The following is a 20,980-nucleotide window of genomic DNA, read 5'->3' as shown; positions in this document are numbered from 1 at the left end:
TTGAAATTTTCAAGATAATTTGGAAATTATCGGTTTGTATTATTGAAATCATGGATATCATTGTATCAGGAATTATATTAGGATAACTTCATGTCATTGGATGAAGTCAAAGGTCATTTGAGATTAATTATCTTTGATGAGAATTTGTTTTTTATTGTTAAAAAAAAGAATACTATATCATATTAAATGAAACTGGAGATGATCATTGTACATCCAAAATTTGTATCAAGTAATAAAAAAAATCAAGCTTCTTATGTCTTTTTAAGTTAAGCAATGTAGTATTTTTATCAGATGAATTTTTATTTCTCTCTTTTTGGAAAATTATTCATACATATGCACTAGTAATTGTTTTCAAAGTCAGCACTGCTGCTATATTAAATTGCGTAATGCAGGCAATACTTCACGAGGCCTTTGACTAGTTTACGACAGGTAGTGGATCAATCTATTGTGTGTTTCTCCTGATTTCTTCAAGCATGTTGATGAAGCATATTCCATAACATGATAATTGCTCAAGTTGAATTTTTTTCCAGAATAAAACATGCAAAAGATGTATTGTTTGCATCTTTTGTACATTTTTTACTATTAAAGAGATTTTTGGTCAAATTATTGAATTTAGCAGATTTATTTGTAATCACCAATATATGAAATTTAAAGAATGGAAACGCAGCTTGCATAACTATGTGAACAAAGTTGTTTATTTTGTCATATAGAATATAAACTTAATTCCTTCAATCTGATATATACATATATTTCATTCTTCCAATACTGTATATACAAATTCAATACAAATATAGATAAATATAGATTATTTCTGGTCATACTCATGTTCAAATTGCAAAGAGTAACTATGTGAACAAAAAGTGTATATCATATTCCATTTCTCCGATGTGCAAATTCAATACACAAACATTTATCATTTGAAAAACATTATTTCTACTCATATGATAAACTGTAGAGTTCAATTTGCAATGAGTAATTATGAACAAAGTAGTGTATTTTATTTTTGTATAGAATATATTATATTTCATTCTTCCAATGCGGTATATACAAATTCAATACAAATATTTATCATTCAATAAATATATATTATTTCTGCTCATACTTTTGTGTTCAAATTGCAAAGAGTAACCATGTGAACAAAAAAGTAGATGAGAAGGGAAAAAATAATTATACTCTAGTTAACTTCAATCAAAGGATTTTTTTAACAAAGATTTAATGAACAGTAGTAGTAGACAAGTAGATAAGCTAAGAATGTTATGGCATGCATAGTTAAATACACATATTTATACTATTCCAAATTATTATTAATTTGTAATATATGAAATAGTTAAATTATTATTACAAGATAGTTTAACCCTAAAATGGCCGGGGGGGGGTTGAATCAACCCCCCCCCTCAACATTTTCTGCGTTCATTCCGCCGCGCGAAATTTTTTGACCACGCCACTCGCAGAGTTTATACTTTTAAGTCTCGCGCATCTTTTGAGACCAAATTTACGACGCCTGGGTACGCGGTTAAAAAATTACGCAACATTTCATAAGTGCATGTCAGACCAAAAATTGTTCAAAAACGTGATTTTGTGTACAAAGTCAATGCAAATTGAGTTTTCTCATCTTATTCATAAAGATATGATTATTTTTACTTTGAACAGCTGAAATCAATTGATTTTAGCATAATTATTCTTCAAAAAGGTTGTGCAATAAATTTGGTGAAAAAAACAAAGAAAAACAAAAGGTTGAAAAACAAAGAAATACATAAGAAATTCATAAAACAATAAAATACATAAGAAATTGATTTCCAAACCGAAGTTTTTTTCAATTGTGATTGTTAAGAATGCTACAAAGAATATTTTTACCAAAAATTAGCATACTAGGAGCTTTATTTAGTGAATTAGAGCAAAAAGTATGATTTATGCATAAATTAGCATAATTAATTCATATAAAATAAAATCTCATTATTTTGGAAAATTTTACCATACAGCCTTGTAGATTACATCGCACACTACCAGCGTGCAAATTTTTGCGGCGCTCGCGCGATCGGCGGCCAAGATCTCAGGGGGGGGTTGAATCAACCCCCCCCCCCCGGCCACAGAACAGCCAAAAAAGCCCGGCCTAGTTAGGGTTAAGGATCTGAATTCATATTAGCGTTGACCTTGTTAAGTGATCTACGAGCTTCCTCTCCCTTGTATTGTGCAGTTCTTATTTCTAGCTGAAGGATTTCAACTCTTAATTCATGCTCACGTTTGAGCCATGCGTGCTCCTCTCTTGCCAATTCAATCATTACTTCTTGTGCTGGACTGAGAATTTTTGTCTTTGTATTTGGTTCCAGCTGTTCTAGATAGTGCAAACTTCTCTTGGCAGATGGTCTGGTTTCTGTATTCCTATAATTTAATGAGAATAAAAACAGTAAATGTGTTTTTCCTACAATGTTTTGGGCTTTCAAGTTTTCATCCCAATATATCCTGGACTATTCAAATAATATGTAACCCAAGATCTCTAATGTATTTTGTGCTATTGAGCATGCATTTCAATCACAACCCAATTTACAAAATTAGTTTCCCATACTATTTCATTGTTGAAGAAAGAAGATGCTTGCTTTTGAAGTACAGTGGTGCATTGTTCAATTTCAGGTTATACAGTTATATTTTATATATGTATTTAATTATTTGTTTATTATATATATTTCATATTGTTTATTGTATTCATGTGTAATCCATTGTACGGTATAACAATTTTTCTTAGAATTGGGCTGATGAATATCTTTATGTGTTTATAAATGTACACGTATTTTCCACTATCTAAATTGTCACATGAATTTTGTCATATTTGCAACAAGGCAAATTCACATGAAAATGTTTTCAAAATCAATTCATTTACCCGGTATATGATGGACTTTATAGCATTTGAATAAAATTACAATACCTTGAGGGGTTTGTTGGTTGCAGAGTAGATCCAGGTTCAGTAGGCTTGGTAATTTTTCTTGGAAGAATAGGTGGAATAAGTCTCACTATTTGAATTGAGAGTCCAATATAAGTTGTTTAAAGAGTCAATAGGGTAAATTCAAGAATATAATTCCTGCAATTTATTTTTATGTTTATGTAGATAAATTCAAGATAAATTAAAATATCATTAAATGATGTTTTGTTTATGCATATGTTAACATCTTGTGGTCTACAACCATGGAACTGTTGAATGGTAAGTACCATGGTAAAAACCTACAGCCAATCAAATCAAGGGATTCCAAGATACTATTGGTTGATGATTTTATTTACATACCAACTACTGTTTGAATTCTGGTCTGTAAATGTTGAATTCATATTAAAATTTCTGAATATTACAAGCTTTGTAGCAATTGTTTTTTTTTTCATAAATGTGGTGATATGAGTTTCCTTCAACATTATTTAATTAAAGTGTTATTACTCTGGTGAACTATTGTTTGATCAACATAAATTGGTTATGAAGATTGTGAGAGGATGTCATTTCTTTCATTAACTATCCTTTATTCATATTTGCTTCAGGTAGTTAGCAGATGAAAAAGATGACAGTTGATGAATGGTGCATGAGTCAGGCTTAGGAATCTCCATCCCTCCCCATTCACTTTTTTATGCTCAGCTATTGAAATAACTTGAAGCTCAATTAACATTTTAATTCTAACTTGAGTTTATCTCATTGTTTGATTTTTCTGCTTTCAGACAAAGGTTATATTTTCCTTTAATTGCCATCACAGCTGATTTAATATAATTTATAAAATATATGAAGCAATGAATTTGAATTGTTACTAATATTTTTAAATAAGTTAAGTCAGTTACGGAAGATGGGACGTTCTGTTGCTGGTTACTGAGTAAGGAATAGTAATGTATGGCTGATAGTTATAAATTAATCATTTATTATCATGCTTCCCCCACCCACGACTTTTATTCAGTGGCGGCACCAAGGGGGCATTTGCCTCCCCAGTCCGGACCGTAGCCCCCCTCCCCCAAATAAAATATTTAAAAACTGTAAAAAAAAAAAAATGCATGGTAAATACAAGCAAAAAAAAAATGTATGCAAGGGGGGGGGGCACGTTAGCCGAAATTTAGACAACTTCCTGTTTTTACTGAAAATTTTCAAAAATTCACAAAAAGTGTGCACGATTGGATCTAGCTTCGAACAGTTTCTCAAATGCCCCATGACTATAGCTTTGTTGCTTTGTTCCCTCACTTTCGAGATTCTTCGAAATATTTACGCATGTATATAACCCCGACCCCAGAAAATAAATGCTTATGGTGCTTTCTGCCCCCCCCCAAAAAAAAAAAAAATTATTTTGCACCCCCCCCCCATTTAAAAAATCATGGTGCTGCCACTGATTTTAAGAAATTTTGCTCGAAACCATGTTTGTTTCCCTCAAAATTGTGGGCTTATCATGCCTCGCGGCCTATGCTACTTTTAATCAATAAAATCAAATCCACATCTATAGTTTTTTCAAAGTTTCTGGAAGGGTATGAGAGGGAGTACCGTATATTGAGGGAGGGGTGTAGATCTGTTTAATCGAGTCAACTTAGTAAATCCAGTACAGCTATATATATGCCTTCCATCCAGTTGGTTATACGCCGATAAAAATAATGGCAACAATTTATCATGAACAAACATCAAATAAATTGATCAATCATACCAAAATTTAAGCATTTCATATCTAACGTAGATGTGGCATTTTCAGATTTTGTTTCCCCCCACAGTCCATTTTAACAATGTAGAAGACCAAATAAATGGGAAATTCTTTGTGAAAGAAAATAAAGGAAAAGTCTTGACTTTCGTGTGCGGAGAAAGTCTGATTGATGACTCTTGAACTCTCTCAATAACAAAATTAAAGCAGTCTGCGCCAGGTCATCGGTCATCCCATATTTATAGCGCCCATTTTGAACTCGATTTTAAACGAGATCGAATTAGATCTAAAGTCTACCCCACTTCTTGACGGAAATTGGGTAAACGAAATCATCACTTCCTATGTGAATTGCTAAGGATTAATGCCACAACTACGTGTTCTGAAATACGATTGAGTTTGTACCAATTAAGGTAATGAAAATCTTTAAACCTTGATGTAGATCTAGATTACCATTTTGTCAAGTTCAACTAACTTCCAAGTTTTGGCAACGTAATCGTCAGGACACAAGTTTGCTTGTATGGGACTATTCACTTCAGCGCTGCGGATCTGTTTGAACTTGGGAAACATGATTTTTGGTTAAGATTTCTCAATGCTTCTGTGTTATGTACTGTCTATCCTGTGCTTTTTTTAATATTGGGTAGAGTTTTTTTGTATCACTTTATATGCTTCATAGATTTTAAGGCAGGAAAAGTGGTACTTTTCAGTTTCTAAAAGTGAACTTCAGAAATTTAAATTATCGATCGTCTGCTCACCCGCGATTATTAATTCCTGTATCCTCCATGATTATTAATTAATTAATTAATATGCAACAAAAGTTTGCACTGAGCATGCTCAGAAATCATCCTGTAACTGAGCATGCTCAGTGACCATGGTTTAGTTAGTCCACCGTTGGTGAATACCGCCGAGGTTTAAACCATGGACTAAAATTTAGCCCGGGCTAATTAGTCCATGGTTTAAATTTTAACCCGGGCTAACTAAACCTCCTTTGAGAATACCGGCCTATGAGCTGTGACCTTTGACTGAGTTTTATATCTTAAACTTGACCTGTATTTAAGTGAAATGATCATCCACTTCTCTTCATCCAATGTGACGAATGACAGACATTAGAATGTCATCACACCACCAGCATGTATTATTTTAGTTTTGCGTGAATGCCCTTCCTTTCTTACCTTTAGCGATATCATCTTCTTCTTGTTGTGAAGAGACTACATTGGGATCTTTGCTGAATGTTTGTGTGGGCTTCTGTAAAATACAAAAATAATGAAAAGAAGTAGATGCATTTAGTAAAATAATATATCTAGGAAGCATGAAATGTGCTGCTATAATGACACAAGCATTGCAAGTATACAGCTTAATGAAAATATAAATGAACAAAAATAAATAATCTAACACTTTCAGGCCTGCAACTGTGTTCATTGTATGAATAAATTTCTTGCTGTAATAAAGAAAACAAAAAACACAGTAAACATAAATCAGTAAATTTTCCCAAGACATCAATTTGTAAATTGCATTAATCCAAGCCAAACAATTTAGATGATCATGGATGTTCAAAATTTGATGTAATATATAAAAACAGACCTCCACACTTTTTTTTTATCACTTGCCCGAATTTCCTTGCCCAATAGAAAAAACTGTTAGCTCAATTTTTATATAATTATTCTTTTATGACGGTAATACACAATGAAAATCATGTAGTAAACACACATACATGTAGCCTCTGTCTATAAGTTTATTTTCAGCAAATTCATGACATCAGTTCTTATTGCCATCATAGACATGGATCTGCTAATTCTTACTAAGTTTCGCTAGTAGCTTCACTCACACTACCTTTGGAGCTATATTTTAGTCTGATGACTCATTCTTTAATTGGTTGGGAATGATCACAAACCTTGAGGCCGAGTCACAAAGTTTGCAGCGAGCTCGAGAATCAGCTGGCTCGCTCATAATGTAGTGCAGAACATGGCGAAATAATGGGTTTCCTCAGCCTTCGTCAGCAGCAAATTGCGCAAGATAGTAGCGCATGCGCAGTGTTTTTTAGAGCGTAAGATGGCAGCCCCCATAGCCGTTCTTCGAACAAGTTACCTTACGATAATTTCTTGGTAAATTGGCACTGATTACTGATTACATGTTATTTTGACTGGTTTGACATTATACACTACTCAAAAAAAGTTAAGGACCACTTTTTAAAACGTACATAAAGATTTTATACAAGGTGTTTTATTTCTGGAAATACCTCAGTACAACTGTCCTAAATGTCCTTAAACACGCTGTAATCAATTTCACGCATGGGTGGTTTCAGTTGTTGCACAATGTCTCTCGCATCACTGCACATCCTGAAAAGTGGGCCCCGAGGGGTATCAGCTACCGACATGAAGTGGTAAAAACGAATGTCTGAGTGTCTTTCAGGCAGTTCAGTAACGAGTGTGACCACCTCCTGCAGCAATAACGGCTTCACAGCGCTGTCTCATGGAGCTGATGAGGCGATTGATGTCTCTGACGTCCAGTGCATCCCATGCAGCCTCCAGAGCCACACCCAGCTGCTGCAGTCCAAGTGGATGGGCTTCGAGCTGCTCGAGACTCCTCCCCATCATGTCCCAGACGTGCTCTATCGGGTTTAAGTCCGGGGACCTCGCTGGCCACTCCATACGCTCAATCCCCTGGCCCTCAAGGAACTCGGTCACCACCCTAGCTCGGTGGGCACGGGCATTGTCATCCATGAAAATGATGTTTTGTCCCACATTTTCTGCAAATGGCACCACTATAGGTTCAAGGACCTCATCCCTGTACCTCACTCCTGTCATTGCTCCCCCTGGGACCACGTAGAGACGAGTACGGTTGGCGTAGGTGATGCCTCCCCACACCATGACGCTGCCTCCCCCATAACGGTCATGTTCTGCAATACAGGGGTCTGCAAATCTCTCTCCTGGTCGCCTCCAGACTCTCGAACGTCCATCATTGTGGTCAAGGGAAAATCTGCTCTCATCTGTGAACAGAACTCTACGCCATTGCTGTCTGGTCCATCTGACATGCTCCCAGGCCCAGTTGAGACGAATTCTTCTGTGAGCAGGGGTGAGTGGGACACACTGAGCTGGCCGTCTGGCATGCATATTGGCTCTGTGAAGTCGGTTACGGATTGTTTGAGTGGAAACAATCACTCCAGTTGCTGCAGCGAAGTCATTGTTGAGGCGGCGTGCACTGTGAAAGCGGTTGCGGAGGCTGAGATTCGTCAAGTAGCGATCATCTCTAGGGGTTGTCGAAACTGGTCGGCCACTGCGGGGTCTCTCGGAGTATAGCCCTGTCTCTCGGTGTCTTTGATTTGCTCTGCTAATGACACTGTGTGACATGCCCATCATTCTGGCTACTCTTCGCTGACTGAGGCCAGCTTCCAGCATCCCTAGGGCTCTGGCTACATCTGTTTCACTTAGGTGGTGTCTTGGCATTGCTGTTGTAGGCAAGTTGTTGATTGTACAGACTAAAGACAGAAAATGCTTTGGAAGACACTTGTCTTATGGCCCACTGCAATGATGCCAGAGACATCATGAAAGAACTGCATGTGTGAAATTGATGTCATTGTGTTTGATGGCATTCTGGACAGCTGTATCTTGGCATTGCTATTGTCAGCAAGTTGTTGATTGTAGAGACTAAAGACAGAAAATGCTTTGGAAGCCACTTTTGTACGGGCACATTGCAATGATGCAAGAGACATGAAAGAACTGCATGTGTGAAATTGATTTCATTGTGTTTGATGGCATCCTGGACAGCTGGATAGCAATGCCAAGACACCACCTAAGTGAAACAGATGTAGCCAGAGCCCTAGGGATGCTGGAAGCTGGCCTCAGTCAGCGAAGAGTAGCCAGAATGATGGGCGTGTCACACAGTGTCATTAGCAGAGCAAATCAAAGACACCGAGAGACAGGGCTATACTCCGAGAGACCCCGCAGTGGCCGACCAGTTTCGACAACCCCTAGAGATGATCGCTACTTGACGAATCTCAGCCTCCGCAACCGCTTTCACAGTGCACGCCGCCTCAACAATGACTTCGCTGCAGCAACTGGAGTGATTGTTTCCACTCAAACAATCCGTAACCGACTTCACAGAGCCAATATGCATGCCAGACGGCCAGCTCAGTGTGTCCCACTCACCCCTGCTCACAGAAGAATTCGTCTCAACTGGGCCCGGGAGCATGTCAGATGGACCAGACAGCAATGGCGTAGAGTTCTGTTCACAGATGAGAGCAGATTTTCCCTTGACCACAATGATGGACGTTCGAGAGTCTGGAGGCGACCAGGAGAGAGATTTGCAGACCCCTGTATTGCAGAACATGACCGTTATGGGGGAGGCAGCGTCATGGTGTGGGGAGGCATCACCTACGCCAACCGTACTCGTCTCTACGTGGTCCCAGGGGGAGCAATGACAGGAGTGAGGTACAGGGATGAGGTCCTTGAACCTATAGTGGTGCCATTTGCAGAAAATGTGGGACAAAACATCATTTTCATGGATGACAATGCCCGTGCCCACCGAGCTAGGGTGGTGACCGAGTTCCTTGAGGGCCAGGGGATTGAGCGTATGGAGTGGCCAGCGAGGTCCCCGGACTTAAACCCGATAGAGCACGTCTGGGACATGATGGGGAGGAGTCTCGAGCAGCTCGAAGCCCATCCACTTGGACTGCAGCAGCTGGGTGTGGCTCTGGAGGCTGCATGGGATGCACTGGACGTCAGAGACATCAATCGCCTCATCAGCTCCATGAGACAGCGCTGTGAAGCCGTTATTGCTGCAGGAGGTGGTCACACTCGTTACTGAACTGCCTGAAAGACACTCAGACATTCGTTTTTACCACTTCATGTCGGTAGCTGATACCCCTCGGGGCCCACTTTTCAGGATGTGCAGTGATGCGAGAGACATTGTGCAACAACTGAAACCACCCATGCGTGAAATTGATTACAGCGTGTTTAAGGACATTTAGGACAGTTGTACTGAGGTATTTCCAGAAATAAAACACCTTGTATAAAATCTTTATGTACGTTTTAAAAAGTGGTCCTTAACTTTTTTTGAGTAGTGTATGAGAGATATTTGGTCAATAATTGTGATCTATCCAAAATTTATTGAAATTTACTGTCATTTGATATTTTTCATTTCCAAAAAAACCACTTGCCCGATCGGGCAATTGACTTTGAGAAATGCTCGCCTGATGCCTGCACTTCATCTTCACTTGCCCCGGGCAAGCGGGTTTGTATCATAGTATCATAGTTTCTTCCATTCATCATATAGTACAATTGTAAAACTATTATATTTCTCTAGAGTGTTTGAGTGCCTGTAGTGCAACATGGGAAACACATGGGGGCATCCAACTATTTCACCTGTATGACAGCCCTAAGTGCCCCTAAAATTAGCCAAATGAGATGCATTGGGGCAACCAGATTTTCTTGAATCGCCCCTAATTTCTGCCTAAAACAATTAAGAAAATTAGTATTCTATATAATGCAGAATGATATTTGCATACTGCAAAATAGCTTGCTGCAGGAAAAAGTACTTAATTCAGACTGTGGCTTCCACTGTCCTATACCATTCATTTTGGTGCAAGGTCATTTGTCACACTAAAAAGTGTTTGCTCAAGAATGAATTATTTTTGTGTGTGTGTGCATCACCTGATAGAAGAGACTTTCAAACATCTATCAACACTACAAGATCTTTTTCATATTTGGAATAATATGTTTGACAGACTTTTTTTTTAAAGCATGTATTTTGAAAACATTTTATGCACATTAGGCTTTGGGTCTAGATAAGATTGTTGTATATATGTTCAGATGGCATTTCTGATATCTTTCTTACAAAACAAATCATGCACTGATCTGTTTTGGTACATGTCCTTTCACTTGCAATGATGAAACATTGTACACTGTTTCTGCTATAACACACTTCATACAACAGTGCATTATTTGTATAATAACACGAGGAATACTCACAGGTGTATCATCTGATGAAGAGAAACCAAACCCTTCTGTTTTAAGACTGTTATACAGCTGTGTAATTAGACTAGATATAAGAAATAAAAAGAAAAACGATAAATTGTGATAACATGAGGATTGATAATTAATAATTGTCACATGTTCTAGTCTATGTATGACTAAACTGGGCACTTGAAAATAGTAAGTGAATTGTGAAAGTACAACTTTATCAGTAGTCAGGCCATATGATGATAAAACTGATATTATATTGTAAATACAATTCATAGCTTTCAACCCAGTAAATAAGATCATATTTTTCGATCTGATGAGTCAGAACAATTCTTGGAACCAGCAGGATTTGAACCTCTCATCTACTGATTGCCAATCAACAACTCTACCACCAGGCCATCACTGAAATTGAATGATAAAGGGTTGCTGAGTAAAGTTACATTACATTGTAAATTCAATTGATGTATTTTATGTTGGTAGAGTCACTGACCGGTGGATGAGAGGTTCAAATCCTGCTGGTTCCAAGATTTACAATGTATCAGATCAAAATATGCAATCTCATTTACTGGGTTGAAAGCCATAAATTATTTACAATATAATGTAACTTCCCCATCAAGCCTTTAAAGGGGGAGTGAACTGACCAACATGCAATGTAATATCTAACTGACTGTGTGTTATATATAACTAGTCTTAAAAAATGTACATTTTGAGATAACCATCAATAATATACACAGAATTAATTAGCCTATAATCTTTTCATACAGAGAAACTAAAATGTTTTTTTATAGGATAGTTCTTATTTTGCGACTTGATATATACATTTAATTAGTATGATATGAATGTATTGAGAAGTGAATCAGTGTGTTACTCAAGTGGCATATATTACAAGACTACACAGCCGAGAATGCTGCCTTATGTTGGCCAGATCTGAGGAGCTAGGACTTGAGGTGGCGCTGTTAATGCTGGTGGTTCATTTCTGCTTTAACATTCCAATACTGTAATGCTTTTGAAGGGGCTCTCAAAGTCATTTTATATAGATGTGCATAATCTGTCATATAACAAGGACTTTGAATGAGAATCATAGGGTAAAGTGGTTTGGAGATATTTCTTATAAAACCAAATAATGTACATGTACACATACATGTAATGCACCACAAAATGTATTACAACTTGGGAACCATAAATAAATATATTAAAAAAACAATAGATTTATCAAACAAGCGACCTTGTCACACAGTCACCTGACCATACCTGCATGAGGGATCATTCTTCATTTCTTTCTCTGACCAGTCCTTCAGTAATAGTCTCATCTTCTCAGAAACCTTAGGATGGCCCTGAAAAGAACAATTTTATTATGTCTAGAGAGTCAAAGAATCAAGCACCCAGATGGAGCATTTAACCGAAATCTTATGCAAAACTAGGCTAAATGCAGTACACTTATCAATGTAATGTGTATCTTTCCTTTAACTTGATATAGTCAGTGAATAGTCTCTATGTCTCTTGTTACAAAAATATCAAAATGAATATATTTTCACTATAGCCGATGAGTCAAGAACACCTCCTCTAGGTACAAAGAATACCCACTAATAATTGTGTAATTTTCAATGTTGTTTCAATCTAGATAGTTTTCAAGGCATTCAAAATCATAGCTTAAATCAACAAAATTATGGAAGCGGAATTGATATAGTAATCTTTAATTTTCTCGTCTGGATTTGATGTCTTCCATGAAAGGCGGTTGCCAAGCATGCAATCTCTATGCCGTCAATCCTCAATCGTGATGTGAATTTTCAAGAATCTCACCCTCTAAAGCAACAAAGAGTGTATAATACAAGTATGCTGGCCTCCTTTATAGAAGACAACATAGATATATCTGTGATTACGAACCGGAAAGTAGGAGTTGCAATTGTGTCATGTGAATGGACAGACTTTTTATAAGAGAGCCAAAGACTGGTAAAAATCCATACTATTTGATAAATTTTGATAACCCAGTTATCTGAATAAATCTCGGGAAACATACACGTACATGTACCTGGGCATAGAAATAACCTAATTTCATAATATTCAAAATTAAAACCTAAAAGATAAATTCAGCTCACGGAATAAAGCCAATCCATCTTGGTGAATTTGAATAAAAGAATATAGTATGAACATTTTTTAATTATAGGAATGATGAAATTTTGCAAATTGAACTTGAGCACTGAACCCATATTGTTTGAAAGTGTCAGAAGAGCTAGTTACAGTAAGGATACAATAATGATTCAGGACAAAGTGAGTCACTGACCAAATTCTGTGGTTTGGCCTCAGGGGCAATAACTTTTTTTTTTATATATACATGTACAGAGGGCATATTAAAATGCACGGTGCATTACAGGTATACTTATTGTTTGCCTAAACCTTGGCTGGTCTAAAAAACGCGACTTTACAATAATCTGTTTATAGTTTGGATGTTTTTCTGTCTGACGCTCATTACTTCATGTTTTGAAGAAAATCAATTATTCATACCAGTTTAAAGCATCTATTTTATCATTTTATACATGTGCAAGATTTGTTCTCAATTCAAATTTATTTTGTTCAATATTTGAAATGAAGTGCAGTTTATAGGCATTTCAGAAATTGTTTATGTTTACAAAAAAAAACATGTATTATGCAGATAGTTTATGTCAGTTCATAGAATTTTTCAATGTATACCCACAATATTTAGGTCATGGTTTTGACCTTTGCTTGCCATTCAGGAGACTGCTATGGTGTGCAAAGTATGGTTTGTAAAATCAAAGGAGGGGGATACTGGGGTTGTCCAGTTCTAACGAAATTTTAATCTTCTTTTATTCTTTAAATAATAACATTTGAAATTGGGTGAGTCAATGCAGTTGAAGACATGCTGTTAGAATATGTAAAAAAAAGTTTTGAAAATTTGACCTTAATTACTGTAGGTTCAGACTGGTTCGTAAAATCAATAGTACAGTGTAATACATGTATGTAATGTACTGTGCTCACTTTTTTTTATATTGCATCTGATCAGTGCCTAATCTTTCACGCTACAATATAAATGATTAAAAAAATCCCTCATTTGGTAGTGAATTGGAAACATGATCTACATGTAAGTAAGTTGCTGATTTGCATGTGAATTGGCTATTTTTTTTAAATTTCTATACTCTATCAATCTAGAGCTTTTTCTGATTACCGGTAATTAACATTAAAACTGTTCAATGAAGCAAGAGAGAAAATTTAAGTTTGGAAGGCTTTAGAAATGTTTATATTTCTTACCAGTAGCACTAATAATCAAGGTACATTTAACATAATTGTACATTATTTAGCAGAAAGTACAGTATGACAAATTCATGCATATCTTAAAAATGAATGATAAATTATTTTAATCAGGTTTAAATACACTGGCAGGTAAAGTCTGCCTTGACTTCTTTTAGATTCAGCATAACCCATGTAAAATGTGCAATCACATAAAAAAAAAAAATCTTTTTTTTTTAGATTTTACTTGTGCCAGTTACAGGGAATTTGTGTCGAGGCAGAAAAGAAATATCAAAATATTCAATTCAATACAAAATTACAAGTACACGTATGTATACCTGTACGTTTAATGAACTTTGTAGTCTTCCCATTACACAGAATGTAAAAAAGCCATGCATGTTGTATTATTTCACACTATGAACACACTGCAGAGGCACACTGCATGTTACTGTGTAGACCACACTGAGGTACTACATGTACACGTACATGTAGTCATACTACAAAGGCATCACGCGTGAGTAAATAGATGTTGTCATCCCGGGGGGGGCACTCAGTATATAATGCATAGTGGGTATGTGCCGCGGAGGGGACCCCCATTTTTACACTCAAATTTCCGTTCCAAGGCATAGCATTTTTGTCTTATTGAGAAAAAGAACAAAGAAAGCCGCTCCAAGGCATAGCATTTCCTTCTTATCGAGAAAAAAGAAGAAAGAAATCCGCTCCAAAGCTTCGCATATTTTTCGTTACGCCGTTCCGATCTGCTACAATTTTGGTGAAAAGCGGCCGTAGAGCGCTTTTCGACCATCGCCTAAGCGCGAGCGCACCCGGCGGAGGCCGCGCTAGCTGCGTAATGCACGATTGCCCGTTCCATAGGGATACATATGCACTCACAGAGATACGGAGATCCGTTCCGAGGACCCCCGTTTTCACAAGCATTTGTAGTTCCGAAGCCCGTTCCGAGGACCCTCCTTTTTAAAATAAGCCCGCTCCAAGGCCCCCGTTTTTTGCCTCGCCCGCGGCACACCCCTACCACTTTTTTGGTCGAGTGCCCCCCCCGGGGTTGTCATACATGTATCAGTCTTGGGAATTCCCACACGACTGCAAAGAGTCTGATCCTTTGTATAAAAAAATGTATATTCAAAACACTATTTTTCTCTGATAAATGTAGTCCTCTATGAATATTATTAGCACTAGGAGAGCACAATAGATCTTTAATACCGTATGTTATTGCAAAGTGCTTTGAGCATTTGATTATGGAAAGGCACTACATAACTTCCAAAATGTATGTAATGTATTATACATGTAGGACTGACATTATAAGGTGGTCCATGACCAATGAGCCTCACCTGATTTTTCTATCAATAAAATATTTAATATGATCTTTTGACCCCTAGATGACCTTGTCATCCTCAAGGTACATGTACTACCCAATGATTGCATAAACATAATTGATGCAGAAATAAAAAATGAGAGCAAGTTGCACAAAAACTTGAAAAAAGGATGGACACTACCTCATATCATTTGACCTTTTGAGTTTTGACCCCTAGATGACCTTTGACCCCATCATTCTCATAAGCTCACATGTGGTCCTACTCAAGAATCATTTGTACCAAGTATGAAAACAATCGATGCAGAAATAAATAAATGAGACCATGTTGAACAAAAACTATAACACTTTTTGTAACAGACCACTAGACCAACGGACCAACAGGAAAAGTGATAACTACATGTACATGTAGGTCTCTACCAAACTTCGTTCAGGCTAGACAAAAAGGTAAATCTTCCAAGGAATATAAGCATAATACCAATGAGGGAAAGAAATTTACTATGATGAAATACTAAATAATATTCTTATGTGGTACTACTTTATTTTATGAATTACAATAGTGGACCATACATGTACTGTGTACAGTTAGTCATCAGCCCACTTCAAACAATTTCTTTCTTCATGAAAGGTCAGGTTCTGCTGGTAAAGTTGTTTGTTTTTTAGTGAAAGGTCATATTAGTTGTTACGCTATTTATTTGTGTAGGTGTTGAATTGGTAAAACATCCTAGTTTCTAATTGTTTCCATTTATAGGATTTGGGTTTAATTTTGTCAGAACCGGTACACTGAACAAGTAAAATGATAAGGCTATCAACCGAATTAGCCCATTATCAGCAGGTAAATGATGTATCTTCTTTCATATGTCCAACTCATTACCGGTATATACAGTATTATTTGTCTCTTAGACCATTTTTCATGTATATCCCATACCCGTTTCTTTTGCCACACTCACCTTACTGACAATATTCCTGGCATCGGCACAGAAGTCTCTTGAGCTTACCTCCTGATGGAATGGCTTGCCACAATTACTCACACAAGCACCTAAGAGCTGCAAGGGAAATGGGATATAAACATTCAACAAATGGAACACCTAAGGAAGTCTTGCCTGCATTACGCAATTAAATATAGCAGCAATGCAGACATTGAAAACAACGCATTTCTGATGACCAATTTCTTAAAAAGATAGGGAAAAAACAAACATTCATTTGATAATGAAAGCCTTAGTTTGTTCACCGCAAATGATCTTTGATCTTTGTCAAGTGACCTAAAATTATGTCCACTTAAGAGGGACTTACGGTATACTTGCAAAATTATCCAAAAAATTCAAAATCTTAACCTTGTTTATATTGTCTATACTGATACCACAACATGGTCAAAGATTATTGACCTTAATGGCCCTTGACCTCAATCATGTGACCCAAAACTCATACCAGATGGTCAGTGATACTTGATTACGTCAGAGAAATAGGCCCTTATACATTAAAAGTTGTGAATTTATTTAAAACAAGAGTGTCGTTAAGGCAAGCACATAATACGCCCGTCTGTAACGCAGAAAATGGAGTCATTCGTCAAGCAAGAGAAGTGGAAGATGGCAACTTCATCTTTGACCTTCTCACCTCAAAATCAATCTAGACTTGCGAGGATCTATGCTAGTATCATACACACCATATTATATGAGCCTAGGTCAAGTTCAACTAAAGTTATCGCGTTTACAAGGACTGCAGAAGGGTAAGATGAAAATATGTCAGTGTGAACTTGACCTTTGACCTTTTGATCTCAAAATCAAAAGGCTTCCTGGGATCCATACTAGTATCATACACACTAAATTATATGAGCCTAGGTTAAGTTCAAATGAAGTTATCGCGTTTACAAGGACTTCAGAAGGGTAAGATGTAAACATGTCAGTGTGAACTTGACCTTTGACCTTTTGATCTCAAAATCAAAAGGCTTCCTGGGATCCATACTAGTATCATACACACTAAATTATATGAGCCTAGGTTAAGTTCAAATGAAGTTATCGCGTTTACAAGGACTTCAGAAGGGTAAGATGAAAACATGTCACTGTGACCTTGACCTTTGATATTTTGACTTCAAAATCAATAGGCTTCCTGGTATTCATGCTAGTATCATAAACACTAAATTATAATTATGTTTTTCTATTCTTTCTTTCTTATACTCTCTAGTATTTATCCCTTGACCCCTCCCCCCCCCCCCCCCCCTCTCTGTCTTTTTGTTTGTTTTCCATTTTCATTTTATCTTACTATTTTTATCTTTATTCTTTTTCTACTCCATCATTTTCTGGTAACTTGATGCCTTTTGATATATTTTGTGTAAACACGTAACAATCTATGTAATAAATATGTATTCCGTTTCCACATTTTTTGCTCAAAGTAACAACTTATATTTTCTACCAATGGGAGCCTAATTTTGTGTCCCCATTTTGCTAAGGGGACCTGAGAGAATCTTCCTAGCCACATACCAAAATAGCTTACCATAACTGGGGATGTAAGAGGAAGAATTTACATGAATGTATAATTATGATGAATTTCATAAATTTTTCGAACATATTTTCACCCTGTGGAATTATAATCAAAAGATTATTTTCACATTCAGTTGTTAAGTAGATATTTGTTTGTTTCTAATTTTGACATTTTCAACTTCAATCATAAAGGTGCTGAATAGAACACTGACTCACCACTAAACTTTGCAACTGGACATGTGGATTAGGGGTCTTTAATCTCCTCATAATCGACTTGAAAGCATCTTTTGGCCTGAGAATAAAAGATTTATGTTTAAATTCTTTTTAACAGCATAAACGTGAACATAAATCAATACTCTCCATGGTTTCATACATGTAATGCACTGATATTTAATGCTTATTTTATTGCAATCTGAAATACGTCTTTAGTGGAGTCTAAATACCAGTACTGCTCTCCCTCCTACACTTGCTTATCTCCCCCACCCCCCTCCCCTCATTCTGCAGAAACAAAATACTGTACTGTGAAACCAGGATGCTATGCATGTTCCTCCTGAATACACATGAAGCACAGACTTTTGCTTTGCTCAATACAAATTAAGGTCAGTCTTCTTGTATTCTTGTCAATTTATCAAACTTTTTCTACTTTATGGATTTGCAGACATGATCTCTAGCCTAAATGTATGTCTATGTAAAACCACTGTATAACTGCATTTACATGTAGTTTACGAAAAATAAAGTGGCTTACATGTATATCATATGTGAACTCACAGGCCTTAATTTTCAATATTTTGGGGGCAAGGCCACTTAAGTATAGTATGACATATCAGCACAATAGAAAGAAAAAAAAGGGGAAAAAAAGACACAACAATCTTTAACCCTATCTAGGCCGGGGGGAGGGGCCTCAGAGGCCCCCCCTCAATGAATCGCGCGATATTTTTTTAACGTGCCGCTCACTGACTTTTTACTTTCAAGTCTTGCGCAACTTTTGAGACCAATTTTGCTTCACCCGGGTACGTGGTTCCGAAATTACGCAACATTATGTAAGTGCATGTCAGACCAAAAATTGCTCAAAAACGTGGTTTTGTGTACAAAATAAATGCAAATTGTGTTTTCAACCAAAATTCATAAATGTATGATTGTTATTAGTTTTGCTGGTCTAAATGTATTTATTTTATGCTTTTATGATCTCAGAAGAGTCCCCAACAAATTTCATTGAAAAAACAATGAAAAACAAAAGGTCAAAAAAACAGAGAAATACATAAGAAATTGCAAAAAACAATATAATACATAAGAAAATGATTTGATATCGCAATTTTTTTCAAGTACACTTGCTCAGAACACCACAAAGAGTTTCTATACCAAAAAGTAGAACATTTGGAGCTTTATTTGGGGAGTTAGAGGGAAAAGTATGATTTTGCATACTAATTACGCATAAATTAGCATAATCACTTAATAGCGATTCGCATGAAATAAATTACTATACAATTTTGTAGATTATGTCCTAGACAACCCGCATGCCAATTTTCGGTGCGATCGCGCGGTCGACAGCCGAGATCTCAAGGGGGGGCCTGGGAGGCCCCCCCCGGCCATATGAACTCCCAAAATACCCCGGCCTAGATAGGGTTAAGGCCAATAAGAGGGGCATTGAGGTCAATCAAAATTGGATTACTTTCAGCCTTTAACATCAATTTCTACAAATGTCTTGAACCAGGTGTGCCGCGAGTACTTAATCGCTACACCATTGAAGACAATTTTCCACCTCAGCTGCAGGTATTTTCATCTTTGGAGAGCTTTGGGAAAAGGAATAAATATAACGTTTGTTTGGTTTCACCTGGGTGGAATAAGCCACTATAATATCAAATTCAACATTTAAATTTCATTAATGTGCTATAAGCAATCCAGTCATTACATTTGTTAATACTTTGATTTTAAATAATACTTACGCATTAGAATTTGCCTTAATTCTGTCACAGATGTCAAGAATAAGTCCCCAGTCCTCAGCAATATTAGATTCACTTGTCACTTTATCTGAAATAAGACAATAAACAAATATAATATGCTTATTAGGGCTGTTATCATTAGGAAAATTCTCTGTCGATATCGCACTAAAAATATCTTACCGATATCGATAACTATCGACAAAAGAAAATAATCAATACGTATTTTTTATCCATTATAGCGATGTCACATACTCGCGTTGGTCAAAATTTGTATCTGCCACTGTACCAAGAACACTTTAAAATCCGCATTCTTCGGATGTAAATGGTTACATAACATTTTTACACAAACATATTTAGCATAAATACATCCTCACCTTTCACGTTATTTGCATTATTTTAGGGTTGGATGAAGTTTTATCGATAAGTTTTGGGCTTTTTGGACATCGTTTTGAGCAGTCAACATCTTTCGCCTATCCGACATTTTGATATCGTGCTGTACATCTTCGAATGTAGAGGGCAGCAACACACAGTCGTGTGCTGCCTTCTACGTTAGTTGGTACTTCGCTAAAATAAAGCTTGCGCTAGTGGCGTTCTTGATTCGATCAAATGAAGTCAAGTGAAGTCATGCAGTTTGTATTGTCATGATTATAGCGAAGTGGGGGTGAGATCGTGTTTTGTGGCTAGTAAGTAGCCTGGAGGCTTCTGGGGCCCGTTTCTCAACACATGGACAAGTTAGTCATATCTTTATCCACCAACCACGGAGTTAGTTCCAATCTTACTAAACCTGTTTCTCGAAAGGCTTCTTAACTAGAATACCTTGATATCGATACTATCGGTAAAAAGAGCAGACGAGACGTAGCCTTAGTCACAAAATAGCATAATTTTCAAAAAGAAAAATTATGACAAAATTGCAAATATTATGATGAATTGGACAAATTATATGCATGAATTAGAGATAGAATTCATCCAATTGTTAATAGGGGTCTGAAAACAACAAATACGAGTTCAGTTATGGATGGCCTGACGTGGTAGAATCTTTATCGATTAAATCGTTTTACTATTTCAAAATGAATGGTTTTGTGGCGTTTACCAACAGTTTTTATAGTTTCTTTGTATTACAATTATCATTGAATGCATTAACCCACTTGTTTTGTGATGTTATTTCAACCACTATCATAGTGGTTGAAATAACATCACAAAACAAGTGGGTTAATGCATTCAATGACTATGATTGATTACGTAAGATTATAATTTCAAAATTTCCAGGCACTTTCGCATGTCATAGTCTACCCACGTAATGCCACTACGTCATTGAGAAAGAAGTTAAGACAAGTTCGGAGGTGTTTAGTGAGGTTGTTGTACCCGATCTTGGTAAAGAGGGCTTCGTGAAACGGTTAGC

At 36.7% G+C, this 20,980-nt stretch overlaps 1 protein-coding gene across 1 annotated transcript in view; it reads right to left on the bottom strand.

The window, feature by feature from the left end:
* Window positions 1–673: 673 nt before the first annotated feature.
* Window positions 674–20,980, bottom strand: part of LOC129277571 (signal transducing adapter molecule 1-like) — a 30,785-nt gene continuing 10,478 nt past the window's right edge. The window contains exons 2-9 of the mRNA XM_064113606.1: window positions 19,585–19,669; window positions 17,858–17,933; window positions 16,115–16,210; window positions 11,846–11,928; window positions 10,604–10,673; window positions 5,810–5,882; window positions 2,921–3,005; window positions 674–2,379 (exon numbers count right to left, since the gene is read on the bottom strand). Of these exons, the coding sequence (XP_063969676.1) occupies window positions 2,121–2,379; window positions 2,921–3,005; window positions 5,810–5,882; window positions 10,604–10,673; window positions 11,846–11,928; window positions 16,115–16,210; window positions 17,858–17,933; window positions 19,585–19,669 (827 nt within the window). The 3' untranslated portion in view covers window positions 674–2,120. The remainder of the gene's footprint in view (window positions 2,380–2,920; window positions 3,006–5,809; window positions 5,883–10,603; window positions 10,674–11,845; window positions 11,929–16,114; window positions 16,211–17,857; window positions 17,934–19,584; window positions 19,670–20,980) is intronic.

Source organism: Lytechinus pictus, chromosome 1 (genome assembly GCF_037042905.1).
Source record: "Lytechinus pictus isolate F3 Inbred chromosome 1, Lp3.0, whole genome shotgun sequence".
Classification (NCBI taxonomy): domain Eukaryota; kingdom Metazoa; phylum Echinodermata; class Echinoidea; order Temnopleuroida; family Toxopneustidae; genus Lytechinus; species Lytechinus pictus.
This window is presented reverse-complemented; position numbering and strand designations above follow the sequence as displayed.